Below are 27,602 nucleotides of genomic sequence, written 5' to 3' on the forward strand. Positions count from 1 at the left end.
GTCCAGTGTACAGTAGAGAGGCGAGGCTCAGACGGTGAACTGCTTAGAACAGCCTTCGTGGGGAAGCAAGGGGACCGCCGAAGGGCTTCGGAGTCAGGTAGGAGGAGACACCGCCTGGCGCAGACCCCGCGCGCCGCGGCCGGGGCGGCAGGAGCGCGGAGCCGTGGGCGGGGCCCGAGCACGCAGGGCGGGATGACGCAGGGCCCCGCCGGCCTCGTTCTGGCCGCTGCCGCCGCCGCCGCGCTGAGGCGGAGTAGGATGAGGCCCGCGGCCGTGGCTCCGGCGTCGGCTGGGGCAGCAGCAGCTGAGGCAGCAGCTGAGGCAGCCGCGACGGCCGCGCCCCCCCCTCCTGACCTGGATTAGGCCCAGCGGCTCCGTGGCCGCCGCAGCCCCGCGGGGGGGCGGGGTGGGGAAGCGCCTCGTCTCCCCGCCCCCGCCCCCCCCCCAGCAGGCTCGCCGGAGGCCACTGCCGCGACCCCGGCGGAGCCTGCGGCCCAGCCTTGAGTCCCCGTCCCCGGGGGCTGGCATGAGCAACCGCTTCGCCGTACCAGGGGGCGGGGGAACCGCCGCCTGAGACTAGGCCTGCTGCCGACCCCACCTCGCCGAGCGAGCCTGACCGCGGAGCGTGCGAAAGACCCGGTCACTGCTTTCTTCCTTCCCTAGATCACGGCCCTGCCCCGAAGATGGGGAACTGCCTCAAATCCCCCACCTCGGATGACATCTCCCTGCTTCACGAGTCTCAGTCAGACCGGGCTAGCTTTGGCGAGGGCACGGAGCCGGATCAGGAGCCGCCGCCGCCATATCAGGTAGGGAGGGTGTGTGTCTGCGGGGAGAGACGGGAGAGGCCGCCCTGCAGAGCAGGAGGGGGTTTCGAGTTGTCTCTGCCTCGGGCCTTGTCGAGGCCTATCCTGGGGGTCGCCGACCTCTTGAGGTCTGGGCCTGAGGGCGGCGAGTCGCGGATTCCCGAATGGGGCTGATCCTTCACCTCCTTCGGACGCCGTTTGGGCATAATACTCTGTCCTTGAGTTCGGGAAATCAGTGTGTGATCACATTCGCCAGTGTCTGTCTGGTGGTTCATATGTGGAGTTCGAGAGTGACATTTTCTTGCCTTTTTGTCTCAATCCCATGAGTTCCTTTCTGCATCACCAGTTGGATTATAGGTTCAGAGTAGCTGGCCAACCCCCCATTTATATTTTCATATACGTGTCTTCCTCACCCCTACCTATGGTAGATGTCGTTCCCTCTTCTTGGGAGACATCGCCAACTGGAGATTTTTAGTTATAGCGACATCAACTTACTTGTTTTATGAATATATTGATTTTAGCTCCTCCTTCTTTTGCTCCACCCCTGTGACACACCTTTTAAACGAACTGATGTAAAACTTGATTATCTTGAACTTTGGAAACCTCGCCGCCTCACTTGGGAAATGCCGTCTGTTACTGGTGGTTCTTGCTTTTTATCAGTTTCATTGGGTTTCCTTGTTCTTTGTACAACAACTAGTGGTCCCAGATGTGTTACAGAATTAGAGCAAAGACATCTTGAAAACTCAGTATAGCTGTAATCTATGATACATCTAAAAATCTTAATTATTTTTTCAATTTTAAATGATAATGAAGCCAGATGTAATGGCACAAGCCTGTAATCCCAGCACTCAGCAGAGGAAGGAGAATTGTCTTGAGTCCAAGGCCAACCTAGGCTACGTAGTAAGTTCAAGGCCATGCTGCACCCTGTCTCAAACAAACAAAAATTATAATGGAAATTTTTTTCTAGAAGGGCTTGAATGACTGTACTGGGTTTTCTTCCTGAAGAGTTTAGTTTTCTAACTGGGTAGTCTCCTTTGTTGTTTCATGTGATGACATCATTATCTAAGTGTTTTCTTTTGTCATTCCTGTGTAAACCAGTTTCATCACACCAGAAAAACCTGATCACATAGGCTGTTTTTCTGAATAAAATCCTTCATCCGGGCATGGTTGTACATGCTCTTAAGCTTAGCACTCAGGAAGCTGAGACAGGAGAATCGTTACAAGTTTGAGAGCCATCTGGGTTACAAAATGAGCTCAAGATCAGCATGAAGTGCTTAGTGAGACCCTGTCTCAGAAAAACAAAAAAATAAAATAAACCCTTCAAAGTCCTCTCACATTTATGGGTAAAGTCCAGTCTTAATTGTGGCACACAGAAATCTTCTTGGCTCCTCCCACATTGGGTATTCCAGGCTTGTCAAATACATCAGATTGTTCGCACATCTGCCTTAGCTCCAGTTGCCCTCAGCTTGGAGCGCTTCCCCTGAGGCCGCCCAGTTGAATATCTAATCCTCTTTAAGGACTCAGCTCTTGGTTGTATCTGAAGTCCTGATACTACTTCCCTTCCACCTGGAATTCCTGGATGTGTTGCTCTCCAGTTATATAAACTGTACCCATAACACTTTAATGTCTTCCTTTAATTAGATGTGTTAGTGTGTCTCATTCTTTTTCTTTTCTTTTTTTTTTTTTTTTTTTTTTTAAAGCAGGATTGCACTATGCAATTTAGACTGGCTTTCAACCCTCTGCAGAGATTAGGCTAGCCTCAAACTCTCAGCAATCCTCCTGCCTGAGCCTCCCAAGTATTGGGATTACAGGCTTATGCCAGTTTGTCTCATTCTTGAGGTGTTCTTTTCCTTCCCATGTACAGATGTTTTGTATTTACAGCATATGGCTCATAGAGGTGCTCGGTAACTGGGATAGTGAAATATAGGAGCATCATTTTCAAAGGCCATCACTTGCAGTGATTCATGTGGTTTCTGGCATGTAAAAACACCTAAATGTTGAATGCATTAATTTGAATTCAGTATTACTACATTTTCATTCCTATTTTTCTTTAGAACATGTGGATGTCATAGGGGTAATCTAGTGCCATGCCAAATCTGGATAGTATGTTTTTTGAGTTAAGCGAATAAACTATATTTCATTTTGTCCTCCCTCCTATGTAAACAAAAATATGCTTCAGTTCATGAGCACTTTTTTTTTGTCTTTTTGAGACAGGGTCTTGCTATGTGGTTCAGGCTGGCCTTGGGTTTACTTTGTAGCAAAGGCTGGTCTTGAACTTGCAATGATCCCCCTGCCTCAGCCTCCCAAGCGCTAGGATTAATAGGAGTGCACCACCATGCCTGACTATGAGCACATTTTTTAGAAGTATGAATTTTTAATTTTATGATCTTTGCTCCTTAGCCTTTCCAGGCAAATGTCTTTTTCTTATCCTTATGATAATTGTTATATTAAAGAAAACTTTGGGATTTATGGGATTATTGTATTTGCTCTTTCCAAAAGGGCAAGATAATAGTAAGCATTTTCTGGCACTGTGAGCACTTTTTTGGAATGTATTATTTTTGATAGTGGAAATTTTTTGTGGCTGGCCCTTCCTGAGGAGCATGACCCAAATAATGATAGGCAAATTTAGTATAAATTTTAAGAAAATACTTACTTTAAGAGATGAGAGCATAAAAAGAACCTACCACGGTTTTTTTCTTGGTCTTTTGAGATGAGATTTTACTGTGCAGTTCAGACTGGCCTTGAACTAACTTTGTAACCCAGGCTGGCCTCAAACTCACAGTGATCCTCCTGCCTCAGCCTCCCAAGTGCTGGGAGATGTATACTACCACACATGGCAAAAAAAGAAACTTACAGAAAAATATTGTCTCCACTAAAGGAAATAAGATGATCTGAAAAGCACCAATCTAAGGTAAATGATTTATAATATTTTCAGTTGTCAAAAGTAATTTTTTCAAGAAGTACTATATACGTCATAAGTGCCTGCCTTGCAAGCACAATGTCGTGAGTTCAATCCCCGGCACCAAAAAAAAAAAAAAGAAGTAGTATATAATTAACAGAGCCACAATAATATTGGCTCACTTAGTATAGACAGCTAGGGCTTCAAACAGGAAATAGTTGATTATGAAGGTAAAGGAACACTTTCTGCAGTGAGTAGTTAAAGCTTTTGTGTTTATATTGTACAATGAACATATATGCGACGAGCTCTATAAAACACAATTCCAGTTATTTTAGCAAGATCTGATGGAATTGTTTTTGTTTTATTTGTGCTGAAAAGTCCAGAGCTAAGGGTATAACTTAGGGATAGGTTATATAATTAGTATGTACAAAGCCCTGAGCTCAGTCTTCAGTACCAGAGAAACAAAAAACAACCAAAACTAAATAAGCCCTGTATCAGTATGATCAACATTTGTAGGAAGTACTACATATTTCTTTCCTTGGTTTCTTTAGTAATCTCGCAACTGGTTACCCTGCTTTTACCTTCCTCTATCTATAACACGTTCTCAACACACCAGCCAATGATGCTGGTAAAATACATCATGACACTTGGTTCAACCTTTTGTGGATCTCTGTGTAATGAGAGGGAATAATTCCTTATAGTGTTCCATAAACCCACATAATCTGTGTTCCCTTTCTACACATATTTGTCACTATTACCAATTATTTTCCTTGCTGGCTTCCTTCCAACCTCACTGGTTTCCTTGTTCTCAAATACTCCAGGGCCTTTGCATTGTTTGTTCCTATGCCTGTGGTACTTGCGAGTCACCGTAGTTGACTGATTCCCTCACTTCCTTCAAGTCTATTTCTTTGGCATTTGTTTTCCTTACGTTTTTGAGTTTTTTTCAGGTCTGGGGGAAAGTTTTCTTTTTGGAGGGTGTAATTCTAGGGATTGAACCCAAGTCCTGGCACATGCTAGGCTGATGCTTTGTACTGAGATACATCCCTGCCTCAAGTATTTTCTCAAATGTCACCTTCTTAAATCTTTAACCATGCTATTTAAAATTGCAGCCTGCTCTGCTCTGGAATTGCCTCTTAACCCCTATTCAACGTTTTTCTCTATATAATTTATTGCTTTTAAAGTACATTTACATTGTTGGAGACAGGGTCTTGTTATGTAGCTCAGGTTGATCTTAAATTCATCCATCCTTCAGCCAGGCCTGGTCGCACAGACCTGTAATCCCAGCACTCATGGGACTCAGGTGGGAGGAATGCACGGGTGAGTTTGAGGCCAGCCTAAACCACACATAACTTGTTTCCAAAAAACAGCAAAAATTTTGCTTTGTTTTTTGAGACAAAGTCTGGCTATGTAATTCAGGCTGGCCTCCAACATGCTGTATAGCCTAGGCTGACCTCCAAAGCAGCAGTCCTCCTGCCTCAACCTCCCAAGTAATGGGATTATAGGTGTGCTCCACCACACTTGGCTCAAAAAAATTTTTTTGAAAGGAAAAAAATTCATCCCTTTTACTATTTTACCCCGTAATCCTACCAAATGCTAGGATTATAAGCATGTGCCACCACAACCCATCCAGCAATGTCTAATGTTTATTATCTGTCTGCTACTACTTGCAAAGGAAGAAAGGAGAAGTTTTAGAAGTTATTGCTTCCTAGCAAGGGTGTGATGGTACACACTTACAATCCTATGTGCTTAGGAAGCTGAGGCAGGCTGATCACAAGTTCCAGGCCAGTTTGGGCAATTCAGTGAAACTCTAAAAATAAAACTAGAAAAAAAGGCTGGGAATCTAGTTCCATAGTAGAGCAACCCTGGGTTAAAAAAATAGTTGTTTCTAAGTGTCTAAAACAAAATAATGCTTGACACATAAGGGCTTCAATAATTTGGTTGAATGAATGGATTTCTTTAAATGAATTAATATGTTTTGAAGTAGATGCTGTGGAATTTTATAGAAATTACGCATATTCTTTTAAAAATCAAATGCCAAATAATATTAAATATGACTTAATGTAAAATAATTGGTGCTGCCTATGGTGGTACATGCCTATAATCCCAGCTGTTGGAGGCTGAGGCAGGAAGATCATAAGTTTCTGGCCAACCTGGTCAAAAAATAAAATTAAATAAAGTCCTACATGTATATTGCTCCAACATACTTATTTTGTGGCAATGTATTTAAATGTTTATTCTTAAAATGTTGGGCAGAGATGGGGTAGGAGTGTGCTGGGGGTAGGGAGATTAAGACAGTTCTTAAATTAGAAAGTAGGATTAAAGATTTGGGACACTTTATTCAAGTGTACTTCCTGAGTGTTTTGAAGGAGTATAAAGGAAATCTGCCCATCTAAGGCAATGTTGAAAGGGTAGTGAGAGGGGATGTCATGAAAGGCTGGGAGGTGAAAGTCATTAGACAAGAAGGCAGATCATCACTCTAGCTCAGTGGTGTAAGAGGAGAGGCCTGTTATGTGCTAATTTGAGAGTGATACTCTGTTTAAGGAGTTTGATATTCTTTGAACAAACCACTTTCTAGTATTTGTATCTGGTTGTATGCAAAGATTGGGAGTCTTTCAGTTTTATCCCTTGTGATGGTTCACTTCAGCGCTTTTTTGAATTTTGATCTTTTCATAGGCCAGTGATACATGATTATAATTTTTTATAAAGCTAGTCAGTGAGCAACAGCAAGCCTCAGCTTCCTGTCAGCCATTCCACCAAGGATAAACAACTGGCACACTCCCAGGATGCTGTGTTGTTAAGCTGTGTTTGCTGGGTTGGGCCCCATCTTAAATTGAGGATCATTTGTAGTTTGAAATTTACCAATCTTCTTATGCCTTATTCTTTTTAATATATTTGGAAGTTTAAAATAAGAAAGTAAGTTATTAATAGAGCAGTGAGTGCAAGTATAGTTTTGGGCTCAGTATTAATGTCTAATTTTTCTAATATCTTACAAAATTCAAATAACCCACAGGGTTTTTACAAACATTAGTATTTACCATTTTTTAAAATTACTTTAATTCATTTGCTTATCTTGATCTTACTAAAGAAATTCTTTAACTTTGATAAGTTCCTGTAAAGGGTGGGGATATAGTACAGTGGTAGAGCAGTTGCTTAGTATGGGCAAAGTCCTGCCTCAAAAAAAATTAGTTATTTTCTGTTGTTTTAAATGTAGTTTTATCTCTACTTCAAGAAGTTGTCTTCTCATTAAGGTACAGATCATCTCCAACTTTGTTAGTAAAACCTACTCTCACCATTTTTTTCCTTATCACTTCTGGTTTGTCAAGTGCTATTTTTATTTATAACATTCATCTTGATCATTTTATTAATTAGCTGTTGGCAGTCTGATAATTTTGGTTTCTCCGGATCAGTTTCCTCAAAAATGGGAACGATAAATTTCTCAGAGTAGAATGGTGCATATGGTTACTATAGACACCCAGTGAAGATGTGATGATTGCGTAGCTTAAATCTATGCCTTCCCTCATGTACTGTCACCACCATAATTGAAGTCTTCATTAGTTCCTACAACAGTAACCTAATGTCTTCTTTCTCCATTCCCTGACAGGTAAATCCTGTCTCAGATTGGATCCATTGCCTCTTAATCCTTAATTACTCTTCATGATTAATCACCAGGAGATCTAAGCATTCAAAGTTACAATCTGACTCTAAATACTTTTCTAGATTTTTGTAGCTGTGTGCTTTATTATACAACCTATCATTAGCTGAAAAATTTACTTATAAATAACTAGTCTTTTTCTCTGCTCATTCTAATCTCTTTGCCCAAAACATTCTTTTTATCGTTTCTATTCTGAATTGGTACTGTTCATGGTCCAGTGCTTCACCTTGAGTGTGGTGAATCCTCATGAATTCTGATCTCTGCAAAATAAACATTTTTTAAGTGATGCTGGAGATCAAACCCAGTATCATGCACATACTAAGTGAGCATAATACCACTGAGCTACATCCCCAGCCCCAAACTTTAATTAAAAAGAATTCTTTTAGCACTTTATTTACCTTTCGTAGAACATTTTACCCTTCCTATGTTTTAACTATTGATGACAGTGTTACTTTACTGACAGAATCCAAGTCTAATTCATTTCTGCATTGCTAAAACTCTGCTTTTCACATAGTAGGTGCCTATACTCCAGTGAATATGAAAATCACAAATTGTGTTTCCCTAAAAGAATGTACTGGGCATGGTGGTGGACTCCTATAAACTCAGCTACAGTACTTGGAATCCCAACCAGAAGAACGGCAAATTCGAAGCCAGCCTTAGTGAGACTGTATCTCAAAATTAAAAAATAAAGTGGCTAGGGATGTACCTTGGTGGTAGTGTACCTACTTACCTACCATGTGTGAGGCCCTTAGGTTGAGTTCCCTTACTGAAAAAGAAATACAGCATTGTGATTGTTTGCTTCTACAGAAAATATTCTCGAGAGTTCTGTGCTTTCATGTTCGGATTATTCTAATTTATAAAGTAGATGAGTTATAGGAAAGTTAATCTTTTTCTACTTTTGCTTTGCTTGAATTTGGTTTTGTTCAATGAAGTTCAGCTTCTCTGGTTATCTTTGCATAAATGAGCAACATTATTTCTTTGTGTGACCATTGTTGTATTTGTTCATTTTTATTCCTGATTTCAAACTGGGTTCTTTAATTAATTAAAACTTTCTTTGGCATTCAGAATACATACTCTTTAGGAGTAGGATAGTCTGTGTGTCAACTAAGTTTAATTCTAGAGCAAATTATAGGGTAATGTGAGAAGATAGTGAACTAATTTGGTACTTAAGATAGGCGATCTTGATTTTCTTAACAATTTTTAGGTAATTTTGGAAACCTGTTAAAGAATTTAGATCCTGTCTGTCTGTCTCTCTTCTTTGGTTTTCTGAGACAGTCTCCATATGTAGTTGAGCTAGCTTTGAACTCCTTTGAACTCACTATGTATCCTAGGCTGAACTGAACTTGTGTAATGTACCATCACAGCAGGCAGATCTTTGCATTTTTTAATATAATTCCTTGAGGTAGGATGGGTTCTTTTTTCTTTTTTTTAAAATCTTTTTATCGGGACCAGGGATCGAACTCACGACTGCCTGCTTGCAAGGCAGGTGCTTATGCCGCTGAGCTAAATCCCCAGCCCCTTTCTTTTTTTTTTTTTTTTTAAAGAACTTATTTTGTTTCTTCTAGAAAGAAGATTGTCACAGAATGGCTACTATAGGTTCTCCATGACTTTTTTCCTTCAAAAAAACCTTCTGTTCAGACTGACTTTGAACTCAGTATGTAGCCCAGGCTGACCTTGAACTCCTGGTGATCTTTCTGCCTCAGTCTCCTTACTGCTATGATTGCAGTTATGCACTACTATGCCTGGCTGTTTTTATTTACTGTGACTCAGCCAAAGTAAATTCTGGAAATAGAGTCAATGGAAGAGGACTGTAGATACAGTCAGAATTAGAGAAATGTTACATTCTTATCTTGACTTCTGAGTATAGTTTTGGTGTATTTCTTCAAATACAGAGTTAGGGATGATATAAATATTTCTGTCCTGCATACAAATAGGTTATTCAAAATAGACTACAAATGGACAGTTATTGTTCAGTGAGTATTTAGTTTCCAGATTTCAAGTTGAAAAGATCTGGAGATATGGATAGTGATGATGGTTGTACAACATACAAATATGTTTAATGTTACCAAACTGTGTATTTAATAATTAAAGTGAATTTTATGTGTAGCATTCATTTTGAAACAAAATATGGCAAAGATAGACTGTAAAATGTCCAGAAGTTGATTCCTCACCAGTAGTATTTAATACTGAATTAACAAATACATATGACATGTTTAATATGTTTGGAATTTCAGATTTTTGCAGTTGTGACTTAAAGTAACAAGTGACATGGTGACTCAAATCTGAGTGGAAATGTGAGTGGAAGATGTAAGGAAAAGGTGACTTACAGATAGCCAAAGTGTGATTTTAAGGGCAGAAAAGATTACCAAATGAAATTGGAAAGTAAAGTGGTAAAGGATATTTTTTCTTAGGAAATCAGTCATGCTAGGTTTTTATTGTTAGTTGTTTGTTTTTGTGAGACGGAGATTCACTATGCAGTTCACACTGGCCTCAAACTCACTTTACAGCCCTGACTGGCCTTGAACTCACAGTGATTCTCCTGTCTTGTCTTCCAAATGCTGGGATTACAAACGTGTACCACCATACCTGGCCAGACATGCTAGTTTTTAATTACCTGTGTTTTTTTTTGTTTGTTTGTTTGGTTTTTTTTTTTTTTTTTTTTTTTTTTTGAGACGAGGTCTCATTATGTAGTTCAGGCTGGCTTTGAGTTCACTTTGTAGCCCAGTCTGATCTCGAACTCTCAATGATCCTCCCACCTCAGCCTCCTAAGTGCTGGGATTACAGACGTGAGCCACCACGCCCAGCTTTATCGTTTGTTATTTTTTTAAATTTTTGGAAGAGTTACTTATTTTAACTAAGAATACAAGTAAATCTCATAGGAATTATGCATACTTGTCCTTTTTTAAAATTTTGTTTTAGAGCAAAATATATTTATTGAGAGAAAGAAAACTTCTATCCGAAAAAGACAGAAGGGGCCCAAGTGGGTTGCCAAGTATCTTGCCTTTTCCAGCAATTTTTCCAGAGCAAAACCATGAGGTGAGGTAGATGCTTGTGGGAAAAAATAGGAACTCACAAGGCAGGCGGATATGAGGTAGGATAGAACTATGGTCAACCAGTAAGATAACGAGTGTAATTACTCAGCAAGTCACATAGCAAGCTGGAACAGAGCCTTTGTCTTTAGGGGTTTGGAGTAGTGGCTTTTGGCTTCCTCAAGGTGATAATATGAAGGTGATACCTATTTATATTTAGGGTATGGTTGCATTTCTTTTGTCTTTTGTCTTGAGAATTGGCCTGCAGTTGAGGTGTCTGTCTCCCCCAAGATTGCAAGATACCTGATACATACCTGTCTTTTAATTAAATAGCCAGCCTGGAGTGTGCTCTCTGATGCCAGATGAGTAATTACATTGTTACTTAATCCAGAGAGCATACCGATCTGAAATGTGGGAATGAAGGAAGCATCCCTCCAAGTATATTTCCCAAATTACTAAAATTTTCTGAATACTGATTAAAAAACCAGGATACACCAGGCATGGTGGTACATACCTGTAATCCTAGCACGTGGCAGGCTGAGGCAAGAAGATCACCACAAATTCAAGGCCAGTCTGGGTTAGTGTGTTCAAATCCATCCTGAACTACAAAGCAAGACCCTGTCTCAAGACATCAACAAAACAAAAACAGGATACTTGATGCTTATATCTTCTGTCAGCTAGTTTGTGTTGGGCAGGGGAAAGGAGAAATGAGTCCCTTCCCTTCAAGGAGCAGACAGTTAAGTGGACAAGAGTAATATACGTATGTAAAATGATTAGTAGCTCATTGTGAAACAGTACATAATCAAGTATTAAGTTGTTTGGTATAGACTTTTGAAAATGGGATCAATTAGTGATAGGGCAGTAAATCACAAGTTTTACTTTTTACTTCTGAAGCTTTCAAATGAAGTCTTACACCATGGAACCTCAATATAAGAGACTGAATAAAAACAACAGAAGTATCCTGATGAATGAGTAGGAAGCTTAAAGCTGAAAGAATAATCAGCAAGTGGTGGGAGTGAAGAGTCCAGAGTTGGCATGGTAGTGCATGCCTGTCAGCCCAGCACTTGGGGGAGACTGTGGCAAGAGGCCCATCTTACCTGACTGCATAATGTGACACTGTCTCCAAAAAAAAGTTTAAGAAATTGTATGATCTTGTACAGTTAATTAATAGATATTGTGAAATGGGAAGAAATTGTTCAGAAGGAAAGAGAAACTGGAATGGGGAAAAGGAGAAAGGAAAGAAAGAAAAAGGAAAATATACACAAGCTGGTTAAGATAGTTATACAGCTAGTTTCCCTTAGTTCATGAAAAGAAAGATTTGTGCAGTTTATTTGGACAGTTTTTCATGCCTATATTTGGTACTCTAACCACTTTGAAGATAATAATATGCAATGTATGAACTATTGTTACTCTCCTGTTACCTTGTTTTTTAAAATAAAAAAACTTGTACAGTTAAGTGAAATACATATATGTATATACTCTTACATTGTTACTTTTATATATAGTAAAAAGTAGGTCTTTAATGACATAACTAAAAGTTAACTATACAGCCCAGTGAATCATTTCCAGTGAAGACTCCCATTTGCCTCTCCCAGCAGTTAGTGCCCTTTTCTCAATGGTAACTACTATTCTGATTTTCTTTTACTTTTGTTTGTTTGTGACAAGATCTTGCTGTGTATTCCAGTCTGACTTTGAACTCACTGTGTAGCCCCAGGCTGGCCTTTGAGCTCATGAGAATGCTGCCTCAGCCTCCTCAGTTCTAGATCACAAGCATGATCTAATTTCTTATTACCTGAGTCAGGGATGTAGCTCAGTGTGCAGGCCCTGAGTTCAACCCCCAGTACCACAAAAACAAACAAAAAACTGAAACCATATCATTTTCAGGGAAAGGGATAGATCAAGAAATCTTCCCAAGTGAAATAAACCAGACTTAGACAAGTGTCATGTTTTCTCCTCTAAGTGAAATCTAGCAGAAAAAATAAATTTTGAAAATAAGATGAGATGCCAGGTATGGAGGCAAATGCCTGTAATCCCAACACTTTGGAAGGTGAAGCAGGAGAATCACTTTGAATTTGAGATCAACCTGGACTACATAAACAGCCAGCACTATATAGCAAGGCCCTGTCTCAAAAAATCCCCAAAAATGTAAAAAGAGAAAAAGAAATTAAGATAGGCTGAGCCAGGAGACCAGTCTGGGCTACAAAGTGAACCTAAGGCCAGCCTGAATCACATAGCAAGACCTTGTCTCAAAAAGACAGGAGGGGGGAAAAAAAAGATAGGCTGTTAGATAGGAGAAGGGCATCAGCAAGAGGGTGGGGAAGGTAAGGAGAGTGATAGGAGAAACATGACCAAAGTATGTATGCATGTATGAAAATGCCATAATGGAACCCAACTACACTGAAATTCGTATGTACTAATAAATTATACATATATTGGGAAAAGTAATCTAAACATACAGTTCTGTATCTTGCTTCTTGTATTTACTGTATCTTGAAGATGTTTCCCTATTAGTACTCAAAAAGTTGCTTTGTTTTTCAGGATAATATAGTACTCATTATATGTATCATTATTTAGCTTATGGGCCTTTAGGTTGTTACTGTTCTTTTCTCCTCCTTTTCCTTTTTTTTTTTTTTTCGTTTTCTTGTGTGTTGACATTGAACTCAGGACTTTGACACTGAGCTGTATTCTCAGATCTATTATTTTTTAATTTTGAGACACAGTCTCACTAAATGGCTTGGGTTTGGCTCAAATTTGTGATTTCCTGCCTCAGCCTCCCAGAGTGCTGAGATTACAGGTATGCATTGCCACACTGCCAACGTATTTTTAAAAAATTTTACTTTAAAGAGAATGAAACTAAACATAACAAAACAGAGCAAAGCAGATCAGAAGAAAACAATGTAAGTAAAACAGATTTCAAAGCAAGACAACGGGAGATAATCACTGCCTATCGTATTATCTCTTGTTTTCTTCTAAGTAGTTATCCAGATCTTCGCACACAATGAATTCATACAAAACGAAATTGCATTAAACTGATCAGAACAGAATGATAAAGGCTTTTTAGGCCTTCAAAACCAGACAGTAGAGAAATCAACAATGGCTACCATAATATCTGTCGTCCTCTTCAAAATAGCTGTCCATATCTTTATGTATGTTGAAATTAAACAGTACAGCCGGGCATGGTGGCTCACGCCTGTATTCCTAGCACTCGGGAGGCTGAGGCAGGAGGATCATTGTGAGTTCAAGACCAGCCTGGGCTACAAAGTGAGCTCAAGGCCAGCCTGAACTGCATAGTGAGACCCTGTCTCAAAAAGAAAATTAAACAATACAAAGCAGACTAAAATCACTCTAAACAAAGAATAATAGTATTGCTGGATTTCACAGCATGACACTACAGAATCAGCACTGGTTACCATAGTGTGTCTTTTTCTTCAAAGTAGCTGTTTATTTCATCATGAATTATATAGTCGATTCCCATAAACTGTTTCAGAAAAGTTCTATGCATGTATGAGTCTCTACATGTATACTTACCCTTTCTGTATTAGAGGAAAAAACCAAACCAAACAAAACAAATTCCTAGAAAAACACAAAACAAAAAAAGACAAATAATAATAGCAAAGAGCCCAAAATACTGACAATATAGGCCTTCAAAACAAGGTGGTAGCAGCATAGCTAGGGTTGTTATTTTACATAATGATCTTCAAGAGTTCCTCAGATCACCATATAATAATATGCACAACTGTGCCAATCCTATGACTGTTAACTTTTTGTTCCACGACAGAATTTGTAGCACAATCATCTTAGCTATCCTGTGTGTTTATATAATTTTAGATATTTTTTCTTTTCCTTTTTTCTTTTTCCTCATTTTCCCTGAGATATTATTTTTTCCCTTTTAACAGATTCTTATCCTTTCACTATATTTATTGAGTATTTTGTATCTTACATACTATTACAATTTCTTACACTAGGGAAGACTATACGGTGTTTACAAATGTGAGTTTGATTTTTATTTCACTTATGAATATGGTCTCAAATTGCATCCATTTATTTATAAATATCTCAGTGTGATCATTCTTTATAGCTGAGTAGTACCCCATTGTATACAGATCAGTGAAACATAGAGAACTCCAAATAACCCTAACCAAAATAAAACTACACCCAGACATATAATAATCAACATCCCAGAAATCCAACATAAGATCAGAATATTAAAAGCTTCTAGAGAGAAAAGACAGATCACCTATAAAGGAAAGCCTGTCATGATCACAGCAGACTTCTCAACACAAACAATGAAGTTAAGAAGAACGTGAAGTATTTCAGGTCCTAAAGGAAAACTACTTCCAACCTAGACTGATGTACCCTGCAAGTGTCCTTCAAAATGGATGGAGAAATAAGATACATCCACAACAAAGAATAGCTGAAGAACTTCATGACCACCAAACCAACCCTGCAAAAATACCAACTCCTCTATTTTAACAAGATGAAAAGACAAACAGAATATAGGGACCAAGTCCAGATTATGTGCATGCAGAGAGCTCGGTGATAGTTCTATTAATCCTGACATCAGTCTTACTAGATTAAGAAAAGTTGCAGATTAGCACTGAGACATGGAGTCATGGAGATGTGGCCTAGACTACTGTTCTCTGACTGTGTTCCCATCCTTTGTTTATTGGCTACTAAGAACTGAGCATCTTTTTGCTCTGCCACACCCTTCTTCTAGGATGTTACTGCCAGGATGTTAGTGTGTTGAGCAACCAACCAGGCCCTAAAAACCCCTTGAACCATGAGCTAAATTAAACCTCTCCTTTAAATCATTGTATCAGGCATTGCAGCCCAGCGGCAGGAAAGCTAATACAGTGGTCTACTTTGTGGTCTGCATGTGGATACTGAATATTTGTGTTAAGGAGCTGGTGCACAACAGGTGGGAAAGTTCGGACACTGCATGTTTCAGTAGTGTAAAATATCACTCAGAAAGTCACCCCACATCCCCACTCCCCTGTATCAGGGGTTGAATCCAGGGAGCTTTCAGTCAAATTAGAATACCATTTCAGGTTTAAATAGATTTATTCCATCTGAAGGGTAAGGAGACCTCTCACTAGGGCAATAACTATTTTGGGTTTAGAAACTTTCTAAGAAGTCGTAATTGCCTAATTTCCAAAAGATTGCAGATTTCTACCATTGTGTTTCAAACATGGAACCTGTAACTGTTACTTGAAGTCGGAAAATTTAGCTTAAATTTTAAATCTGTTTGCAGAACAATGTAAGGGGCCTTCAAGTTAACTAGTTTTTCAACTGTGGTGGGCCAGCAATGTCACTAATGCCATTAGGTACCATATGCCAAATATATGGTGTGAACATCAAACAATACAAAGGCATAGCGGCACTGATACTAGAGACAAGATGGGAGAACCTTTGATTATAGTCTTTCAGCTTTCTTAAGATAATATCAAAAAATCATGCATTAACAAAATCAAAACCTCTTTTATCCTCTTGAGTTTAACAGTCCAAAATCCAATAGGTTTTTCCGTTTCAAATAATTTTTTACTTTCTGTGGTAGCCATTTAAGTTCAGGTCAGTGTTTCTTAACTCTTTCTTTAGACTCTTTAGAAAATATAAACCATAATTCCTCCTAGAATGATACATAGAATTTTTGTGCACTTTCAAAGAATTTATGTGATTAATTGTGGACCCCTACCAATTAACAACTACTGATTTATCTCAGACATCTATTCTTAAGCTTTTTTCTTTGCCTTTTCCAGTATGTTTTGTCTACCACAACAACTTAGCCTGTTTATGTCATACTTCTTTAGTGATTACTCAGGGCTTTTCTTATTTTATATAAAGGCCAACTTTTAAATACATTATAACTGTATAACTCTTGGGTATTTGACTCACATCGCAAGCTAGGTGGCTATTTATTTATTGGTACTGGGAATTGAACTCAGGCCCTTGCACTTGCCAGGCAGGAGCTTACGCCACTGAGCTTTATACCCGGCCCCACATGACTATTTTGTAACACCAGAGTGAACCATATTTTCATGACTTCTGGTATAGATTTTTGTCACTTGATTTTATAATTCTAATGAGTGATTTGTTTACTCAAACATTTTGAAATTTGTTAATGATCTGTGTTTCCTTTTATTTTGTAGTATAATACTTTTAAAGTATAAAAAAAGTTGATTTATACTGACATGCATACTTTTTGCATTCCAAATTGCATTTATTGAAAGCAAACATTTTGGGTAACTAATGGTCATACACAATAATTCCTTCTTGCAAAGAACCCTAAAACAATATTAATTTAATTAGCTCTTTGTATTTTTTTAAGTGGGGTTAGTTCATGCTACAGTACATAAATAAGTTAAGGAAGCAGCAGCAGAAAAGATCACATTCCTTTTATTTGCAATATCCAGATAGTAAAATTCATAGAAACAGGTCGTTGCCAGGTACAAAAAATAGGAATGGCTGGTAATACTCAATAAATACAAGGTTTTATTTTGGAGTGATGAAAAGGTTTTTGAAAAGAAACCAGTGATGGTTGTACAGCCTTGTAAATGTACTAAATTACTTTCTTTAAAAAAAAAAAAAAATGGAGTCAGACTCAGCTGTAGAAGTGATGTCCTCAGCAAAATTAAAAATACATATGAATTGTCTCTTAGCTGGTTTTTTTTTTTAAGAGTAACCAAGTTTTATTAAAGGTAGAAAAAAGAAACAGGTTCTGCAGAGTGAGTTTGGGTCAAGTAAAAGTAGGAAAGGAAGTACACGACAGCATAAGGCAGGGTGCCATGGGAGAGAACACATGGTTTGTCTCTTAACTATTGATGTTTTCATTTTCTGTCCAGCTTGTAAATTGAATTTTCTAATACAAGCTTTCACATGACACCATCTTCACAAAGCTTTCCATTTTTATTATAAAAATAATAATCACATTAAATATGATTTCATAGAAATAAGACTAATTTTACTATTCTAATCAAATGGTTAACATTTTAATGTTTCCTTATGATGTTCTTCCAAATGCAAACATTCTTTAACAAACATGTAAGGGCACCTATATATAATATATTGTAGTTTGGTTTGGTTGTAAGACAGGGTCTTGCTAAGTAGTTCTGGCTAGACTTGAACTCACAATGTAGCACAAACTGTCCTCAGATTCATGGCAATCCTGCCTTAGCCTCCTAAGTGCTGGGAATACAGGCATGTACCACCATGTGCAGCTATTGTTTGTAAGTATTTTTCTCTTGTTGCCTCGTCAAGGGCTATAATGTTTAAAAGTCATTGATATATTATCATACTAGTTATTTATTTCAGCTAGTTATTTGTTTCAAATATTTTATTTCTGGTGGTGGTAGAAGTGATACTAGAGATAGAGAGGATAATAGAGTGTTTCTCATCTAGAAATTGTGCCAGGCAGCTTTTTGTGAGAGTGCAGACAGCTTCCATTTGAAAAACTGGTATTACAAGTGGTTGATGGGCAGAGATCCTTGTTTAAAACAGTTTTTACATTTGGGTCCTAAAATCGATGACTCCCTAATAATGTTTTACATACGTTTCTTCTAATGTTGGGGTTAGATTGAGAAGCCTTTCTTTCTGTTAGCATTACCAGAGGATTTATAGATAACTAAGTTTGAGAGAAAATATTTTCCTTAGTCTTTTTTACAGTGCTAGGGATCAAATCCAAGACATACTAGGGAAATCCTCTACCCATGTGCTATACCATCAACGTTAAAGCAAGACTGATTCTAGGTTTACACTTCCTGACTCAGAGTTGCTGATTCTTATTGCATTCTGAATCCTCCAGTAGAAAAATATCAGCATCATATTGTTAAGTCCAGTGCATAACCACTATCCTTGTATAGTGCATTGAGAAATAGGAACCATCTGTTAGAAGATGCAGAAGCTAATCTGACTAGAAAGTGTAAAAAAAAAATTCTACTTTATTGGGTTTTTCAAGTTCCGTGTTGGTTTCAAATGAGTTTTCCTCTCAGATTTTGGTTCATTTAACCTCAACCTAAGATATTTCACTGAGTTTCTGGGAAAAAATCATAATAAATTTGTAGTTGATGTTTTTTCAGAACAATTTTTTTTTTATCGGTACCGAGGATCGAACTCACAACCACCTGCTTGCAAGGCAGGTGCTTATGCCGCTGAGCTAAATCCCCAACCCCTTTCAGAACAATTTTTAACTGGTTTACTTGCATATTCACATATAAAGTGAAACTGGATCCTGTCTTTTTTTAATATGGTAGCAGGCTTTTATTAAAGAAAGGAAGGAGAATAAATAAACTCTGAGAGAATCCAGTAATACATTCTTATAATTTTGGGTTAGGTATAATCTTAGGATCTTGAAAATACAAATGACCATACTATAAGTTGGGTATCATCAAAGTTAAAAACAAATCCTTCCCAGTTTGAGGGTGCCTAGTATGCATGAGGCCCTGGGTTTGAACCTCAGCACTGGGGAAAAGAGAAAAGAGAAGAGGTATATTTCAAAGAACACCATCAAGAAAGTTAAAAAAAAAAAAAGCCAGGTGTGGTGCGCACCTGCAATTGAAACACTTTGGGAGGATGGCACGTTTAAGATCATCCTAACTTAGTTCTAGGAGCAAGGTCCCAAGTTCCCCTTCCTTCCACAGAAAAGAGGGGATGTAGCTCAGCAGAAAAGGACCTTGGTTGAAATCCCCATTACCACCCTCCCACCCCCACCCCTAGTGCAAAGATAACCCATACAAGACAACAAATGTTTTTAATTCCTTAGACCCACCCTCACTCATTTTGAGATAGGGTCTTACTGAGTTGCCAGGCTGGGCTTCTGGGATTGAAATTGAGATTCCCCCTGCCTTGGCCTGCCAGAGTGCTGGGTTTACAGGCATGTGCCATCACACTCAGCTAGTAAATCATTCCTTCAGTAGAGTCCTGGTGGCTGGCATGTAACATTCTTTTGAATAAACTTAATCTTTAGAGAGGATAACAAGTATACCAAAAGATGCTTTAGTTAGCATCATTTGCTATCAGGGAAATGCAAATCAAAACTGCGAGGTCATTTCATACCTCCTAAATGGCTAAAATTAAAGTAACAGACAGATAAGTCTGGCAATGATGTAGAGAAATTAGAACCTTCATCCACTGGCTGGTGAGAATGCAAGATTGTAAAGGTGCTTTAGAAAACAGTTTGGCTTTCTTCAAAAGACTGCATTAGCTGGGCCTGAAGTCAGTCATCTGACTGTAATCTTAGCTATTCGAGAGTAGAGGTATAGGGCTTGCAACTTCAAGGCCAGCCTAGGCAATATAGTGAAACTACCGTATGTCAGAATAAAAAACAAAAAGGGCTCAGTGGTAGAGTGCTTGCTTACCATGTGTGGGGTCCAAAGTTCAGTCCCTAGTACCATTAAAAAAAAAAAAGATTGAAGAGGTTGTGCTCCTAAGTGATAAACACTAGAGAAATGAAATTATACACAAACCTGTGAGTGAATTTTCATAACACAGTTATTTATAATAACCCCAAAGTGGAAAAGCCCAAATGTCTTCTCTGTGGCTACATAAAATATGGCCTGTTCGTATGAATATTCAGCAATAGAAACAGATGTGTTTATGATACATAGTAGAGCATGGGTGAGCTTTGAAAACATATCAAGTGAAAGGCTGGTCACAAAAGACAATGTATTTGTATAATTCCATTCCTATGAAATGTCCAGAGTAGGCCAATGTATGGTACAAAAGGCAGATTAGTGGTTGCCTAGGGCTAGTGATTTTGGGAGGAAATAACCAACTGGTCATCTGTATAGTTTGTTTAGGGGAGATGACAATGTTCTAAACTCCAGCTGAGTCAGTTGGTACACCTCTAATCCCAACCACTCAGGAGTTAGGCCATCCTGGGAAAGACCCTATCTCAAAAGTTAAAATTTAAAAAAAAAAAATCAGTATTAGAGCATTACCTAGAATGTACAAGTTCTGAGTTCTGGCCTCACCCACAAGAAAAGGAAAAAGATAAAAATTTACTGAAGTTGTCTAACAGTTGCATTATTCTTTGAATATCCTAGCACCCACTAAATTGTATATTTTAAATAAGTGAATTTTATATTTTATGTGAATTATGTAAAAGTTAAATGTAGGCCTTTTGCCTTTTACTGATTCTTTATTGCCTCAATGAGATCTATTTTTTAAAAACATTTTTGTTGTTGTTGTTTTTTAATGAGATAAGGTCTCACTATGTAGTTGAGACTGGCTTTGAATTCACTGGATAGCCCAGACGGGCCTTGAACTTGAAGTGTACTTCCTGCCTCAGCTGCCCAAGTATTGGGATGACAGGTGTGCACCAACACACCCGTCTCAGTATTTTTTAAATAAAAAATTTTAATTATGTACATTTAGCTTCCTAAACTGTTAGTATCCAAGAAATACACCTTCTAAAGAATTATTTTTCAATAATAATTATAATTACTATTATTATTTTTCTGTTAATAACAGAAGCTCAGCAGTGTGTGGAAGTTAATTTTTGTTAGTGATGTTAGCCATATTTGGGTGGGGCATGGGATTCTTAAAGAATTAACTTTCAGCATTATAAGACTCATAAAGTGGTTCCAATAATAATTTACCTCCTAAGTCAAAGGAGTATATCAGCCTGCGTACACACTGGACAGCTATACCAGTGGCAAGCAATTCTTTGTGTCAGAAGACAAAACCATACTCTGTGAATCAAATTGCCTTTTATTTGTGAATATGGATTGGAGCAGCTTCCATTGTACAAAATAGAATGAGAGCTTCCATAGGGCAATAGCAGAACAGTGTTATACAAATAAAAAACAGACAATAGGAAACAGAATAGGGAAAGAATGATTAGTCTTTGGGTTTTTCAGTTACTCTTCGGGGTTTAAAAAGCGAGAGAACTTCCATATTCTAGATAAAACTGGCTTGCTTGGGGATTTGGATAATTATCATCTGATTTGTCAAAAGGTCAGATAAAAAAACTTTGGTTTTTTTTGCCTTAGTGGTATGAAACTTAAGCGTGAGTGACTGCATTTTGGCTTGGTCTTTTGGGCTTAGTGCAGGATTCCCACCCAAAGAATGGAGCCCCTGGGTCAGTAAGAAGATGCTATTGCCCTTCTGCCTACTAGTTTGTTGAATAGGATGGAAAAGGTAATCTAATTTAAGGAAGAACATGGTGGTGCTTAGGAGACTCTTGTTTTAGGTAAAATTACCACCGAGAAGACTGGTATATTTTAATGATACACATGAATTATCACAAAGCTATGCAAGGGCCAAGGGAGTTAACCTGTGTGTCTTACCCAGGGACTTAAGGGTTTTGTTTTGTGGGCTTTCCTAATGTTTGATTTTTCCAACATTTCTAATTTGTCTTCAACCCCATCGTGTTCATCAGCTCACTTTTATTGGCAGCTCCACAACCTTTGAGGTCAGTTAATTCAGTTTCCCAACTTTATTTTATTTGTCTAGTTTTCCCATTTTAAATGGCGGGGGGGGGGGGATCTGGTTAACGCATCTTTATCAGCTGGCTAACCTATGGGTCCATTCAGCTTATGCCTGACCCAGAAGTTGTCAGATTATGGAAATTTTAGGGATAAAGGGAGCTATGGGTGAGATAATTACAGTTGTTTCAACTTGTTTCTGTCTCTGTTCTCCTACTAAAAGGTGTTTAAGCTTCATAAGGTCTTATCTGTTTTGGTCACCATCATATATATCCTTTTTGCCTAAAGTCGTGTGGTTGAGTGTTAATTGAAGATAATTGTGTCTATCTTCAATGTAACCCCAATTTTAAATGTCTTAAAATGTCAGACAAATGAATAATTTTATCTAATGACTCGCACATGCCCACTGCCTTGATTAACATTTCTCCCTCAATTAGAATACTATATAGATCCCTGTGTATAAAATGTTCAGCAAATACTTATGTAATGAAAAGAAATAATTTTTATAGTGTGACGAAAAGAAATTAATTTAAGGCAAGCAAATAAATCCCAGCCACCTCTCTGGAAGCAGTACTCTTTTTCAAATATTTTGGCCATCTAGTTTGTAAACTTTCTTATCAAATGTAAAATTATATCATTTCTCAGTGCCATGAATGTGATGCTAGCTTGTATTTCTCTGTATGTGTCTTGTCCAGGGGCCACATATAGAGTAGTGGCATCTTTGGGGCTTTGTGACAGTCATGATTAATGGAATATCAAAACCAAAATATACATTGAAACCAACTGTTTCAAGTCCTCCTTTTTATGGCCTTTCCTGTAAGTCTGGCTTCCCAGTAGGAGACCAGCTGGGAAGGGCTGGGTTGCCAGCCCCAGCTTTTAAGCCTGTAAGGAAAAAAAAATCAGAAAAGCTGCCTTTTACTTCTTCCTGGATGAAAAGATACAGCTTTTGGTGATAAACTGCATTCTTTAGCAGTGAGTTTATGTTTCCTTCACCACAAACCAGACTTGTTTCTAGCCTTAGCATTTCAGACCCTTTCCTACTACATTGTTTTAATTTCTGAAGTCATGTTCCCTAGACTAAATACAGCATTTAATGAAGTGCCTTTCAAATGGACACATTCTGTATTTTCGTCAGTTTCTTCCTTAGTTTGTAAACTCTTAAGATCAGGCTTCAATGTTTTGTTTGTTTTTGTCCTTTTGAAGCAAGGTCTTGCTATGCCCTTCAGACTGGCCTTGAGCTAGCTTTGTAGCCCAGGTTAGTGTCAAACTTGCAGCAATGCTCCTACCTCAGCCTCCTAACTGCTGGGATCCAGACATGCTTCTTCATGCCTGGCTTCCAGTATATTCTTTTTTTTTTTTTTTTTTTTTTAAGAGAAAAAGAGCAAACCAGAAAAAAAGAGTGAAAATAACTTAGCTATAAAAAAAGGATGAGGGCTGGGAATTTAGCTCAGTGGCATAAGCGCCTGCCTTGCAAGCAGACAGTCGTGAGTTCAGTCCCTGGTGCCGATTAAAAGGAAAAAGACAAAAAAAAGGATGATCTTGAGGCTTTTATAGGTAAGTGAAGGCAACTTGAGACTATCCTCATAAATGAAATCAATTAGACCCAATATATTTTTGGTGACAGTTACCATTATAAGGTGCTTTTTTTTTTATACCAGGGATCAAACTCACAACCTTGTACTTTGCTAGGTGCTTATGCCACTGAGCTAAATCCTAAGCCCTCTACGTGCTATATTACATGTTAACAAATAGCTAGAAATTCTGTATTATGTGATAACATATAGCTGTAACCCTCAGAGTGCTGGGATTACAGGTATATAACACTGCTTCTGGTTCTGCATATTTTATAATCCTGTGTTCCCTTTATATTCTATCCTCTTCCATGATGTCTTCTTTCTCTACGGAGTTTTTTGTTGTTGTTGTTTGGATTTTGGTTTTGGAGGGAGTAGTTTTGGTTTTTTTTGGAGCAGGGTACTTGAGACAGGGTCTTACAGGGTCATAGTTCAGACTGGCCTTGAAATCACCTGTAGCCTAGGCTAGTAGCATTCTTCATGCCTCAGCCTCCCACAAACTGGGATTACAGGCATGTATCACCATTTCCAGCTTTCTTTCTTTCATTCTTTCTTTTTGGTACCAGAGATGAAACTCACAATCTCATGCTTACCAGGCAAGTGCTTGAGCCATTGAGCTAAATCCCCAGCCCTATTTCCAACTTTCTGTACTGCACATTTTAATTTTTTAAAATTGTTACCAGGGATCAAACTCATGACCACGTGCTTGCAAGGCAGGTGCTTATGCTGCTAAGCTAAATCCCCAGCCCCTGTACATTTTAATTTTAAATTACTTAAGGTAAATGCTTTAAATTCACTTTTTATTTTTGGTATCAGGAATCGAACTCAGGACCTTGTGCTTGCCAGACAGGTGCTTGTGCTCACTGAGCTATATCTCTGCTGAATTCACTTTTTAAAATGTTGTTTTGCATGCAGACTTATTTGGAGAACTAAAGAAACCATTGAGAAGAATATTGTTTAAATTTATTTGAAATACGTTTACCTCTGAATTCCATTTAAATCAGAATTTACACTCAGAAGGCAATACTTGTTACTAAAGATGAGAATATGATAGTTAAGAGTATAAGACACTTAAAGAAGGCAATGGATGAAGGGAAAGAAGTCAGAGGAATTGAGAAGGATAAGATGCCCTAGATGAGTAGTGATATCATTGGTATTGGAGACCCTATATAGTATGGTGAATGTTCTGCTTTTCTTGGTTATTCCTTAAAGATAGACAGACATTAAGGCCTAAGAGACTACATGGCTAAAGTCTCATACTTGTTCAGGTGTCAGGACTTTCTACTATACTTACTCACAGCCACTAACCAAGGTCAGCAAACTAGTGTTGTCACTTAGAGACAAAATGTTGGGTGTATTTATACCATTTCCTTTTTGGATTTTTATTGTGGCTTAAGCCAAATCATTAATCCAGGCTAACCTTGAACTTAATACATAGCACAATGTGGCCTTTAGCTCATGGCAATCCTCCTGCCTCAACTTTGTGAGTGCTGGGATTACAGGTGTGTGCCACCACGTACAGCTATGTTTCTATGTTTACAGTTTCTGATGTTATGTAACATAGGAACATAAAGCTTTGATTTAGATCATTCTGTTTATCAGTCATGTTTGAATCCCAACTATGAACTAAAATGCTGTGCTGAGTAGATAGTATATACCGGAAAGCAAAACAGCCTATGCTATCACCAAATTTTGTTTAGTGGTTAGGAGGAAAACGTTTTTTAAAAATGACACAGATGAGGGATTGGAGTATAGCTCAGTGATATGGTACTTGCTTAGCATGCTCAGACCCTGGGTTTGATCTTTAACACCACAGAACATCACTTTTTTAGCTCAAGCATAAAATGATTGCAGCTGAGTGTACTCAGTTGAATCACAGATTATTCTTGCTGTGATATCCATCCAAAGATGTTTCCATTCAGGAGTGGCTGATTCTCACGAAAATTTTTTTGTTTCTACTGGTGTTTGCTGCTATAATCAAACACCCACTTGAAGGCCAGCATTTGTATCAGCAGTTTTAGTACATTGGTGATTATATTATACATCGGAAATGACTAATTGGTAAATATTATTTTTCCATCAATTGACAAAATCACATTTAGTATTTATATTTTGGGTGTGGGGGTGGCAGAAATAAGTGGCATTATTATCAGTCACTCTTAGAGAATATACTTGAAAGCAGATCCAAACACTCCTCACTGTTAAGACACGTATACAAAATTGGGTAGGATTCCAGGAAATGTTTAATATAATGAAATGAAAAGAAACACTGAGGTAAGCTGATGGGTGACTATATTTTTAGCTATTAGTAAGTAGACCATTTCTTTATTCATTTGTTTGGTGAGTTTTCTTACTGGACTCCTATCATATATCAGAGACTATTAGGTTTAAATGCTAAGGAGTCATCAAGGAGCACATGCACAATTCTTGTTCTCCTAGATCTTACAGTCTGATGCGGAAGATAAATATTCCAAGTGTAAGTAAGTGTAATTCTGGACACATGCTGTAAAGAAAACTTACTTGGGTGACAGTGCGTAATAGAGTGGTTAGGGAAAGTTTTTGAGAAAGTAAGAGTTCAGCTGAGCTCTGAAGAAAGAAAGGTACTGTTGAAGCAGAGTGTCACAAGGAGTCTCATACAGAGTATGGTAGGTGCTGCAACTGTAGGGGTGATTCTTTAAAGAATCTGAGAGACAGACAGTGGGGCTGTGAAGCAGGGTTTTCGATGTAGTCTGTACAAGGTCTGGAAGGTCTTGCTACGAAGGAGTTTGGCCTCTATCCGAAGAGCAGTGAGAAACTTTCAAAGGGATTTATTTGGCCGGGGGTGGAGAAGACTCATGTTGAAAGGATTGCTCAGACTTCTGGTTGGAAAGCAAATAGAGGTTTTGCTAGCTAGTACAGTCATGCCTTGGTACTTGACTGATTTGAAATTCATCAAATTTGGTACATGGTTCATTTTGATATGAAAGTCTTGTCCCGTTACTCAGTGTTTGTTGGTTTTTATGGATAGGCTATATAGCTTGTTGATGCTGATTGCCTTGTGACTGGCTACCTTTTCTAGCCAAAACAGTTTGGTAATTGTAGTTTTTGGTAGTTGTAGTTTAGACCTCCTAGAATAATAACGAATACCAAGATATAAATTAGAAGAACTGTCAGATGGGGTCTGGAGTTTAACAGGGTAATCTAGACTAAATATACATGGTGTGATCCAAAAATACAATGTGCTTAAATAAAAAAATTATTACCAAGTTTGTGAATCATTTATATCTAGATAATTTCAACTGTTAACATGGACCTAATTACTAGGTAAAGAATATAGGACGAGAGAGAAAATTGTCCTAAGAAATATTTAAAAGGTAGTGAAGCACAAGCTTATGAAGCAGTCTGAGAAGTAGAAAGGTTGTCATAGATTGCCCAAGACGTTTAGACCAACACTTTAAAAATACAACTAAGATGATCTGGACATGTTATCTCTGTAGCTATCCACATTTGCCTTTGTTAAATTTCTGTTTTTCTGTACTTGTTTTACTGCTTTGTTAATCTATGTGGGAGATTTAGTGGAATCTGGATTTGAGTATGACCTCCTATCTTGAGGGCCTGGAGGACATTAAAGAAGATTTTATCTGTATTAGTTTACTAGAGCTGCAGTATTAAAATACTACAGACTAAGTGACTTAGCAACAGAAATTTATTTTCTCACAGTTGTGGAAACTAAAATCCAAACTCGATGTTTAATTTCTGAGGCCTCTCAGGAGCAGCGAGGCAAAAGCTTGAGAAGCAGTCTTACTATGGCTTGGAAATAGCTGTTGTTTCACTGTGTCCTCATGTGGTTGCCCACCCATGGATTATTCTGTGTCCTCACATCTTCTAAGACAATGGTTATATTAGGTTAAAGCATATCTTTATGGACTATGTTTAACTTTAATTACTTTTTAAAGACTCTATCTTCAGATTCAGTCACATTCTCAAATACTAAGGACTTGAACTTCAACATGAAATATTCTGAGGGTAAGATAGTTTAATCCATAGCTATATCTTCTTGCAAGTTCTTTGCTTTAAACTAAATAATGTTCAAAATACTAGTTTCTTCAAGAATCTTTAAATTTACTGTGAGGAAAGCAATAAAACCAAATGCTGGATAAACACTGTTAAGTGGGAAGCTTGCTGGAGCAATGTAGCATAGTGATAGAGCCCTTGCCTAGCATTTTCAAGGCACCCTGGGTTCATGCCT

The 27,602-nt window shown here is 38.2% G+C and overlaps 1 protein-coding gene across 1 annotated transcript in view; it reads left to right on the forward strand.

Annotated features, from left to right (window-relative positions):
• The first annotated feature begins 435 nt into the window (after positions 1–435).
• The window catches only part of Rnf11 (ring finger protein 11), a 37,437-nt gene continuing 10,270 nt past the window's right edge, over positions 436–27,602 (forward strand). The window contains exon 1 of the mRNA XM_003463057.5: positions 436–806. Within this exon, the coding sequence (XP_003463105.1) occupies positions 684–806 (123 nt within the window). The 5' untranslated portion in view covers positions 436–683. The remainder of the gene's footprint in view (positions 807–27,602) is intronic.

The sequence above is a fragment of the Cavia porcellus genome, unplaced genomic scaffold, assembly GCF_034190915.1.
Source record: "Cavia porcellus strain 051 isolate PalLab524CR breed Dunkin Hartley unplaced genomic scaffold, mCavPor4.1 scaffold_25, whole genome shotgun sequence".
Taxonomy (NCBI): Eukaryota; Metazoa; Chordata; class Mammalia; order Rodentia; family Caviidae; genus Cavia; species Cavia porcellus.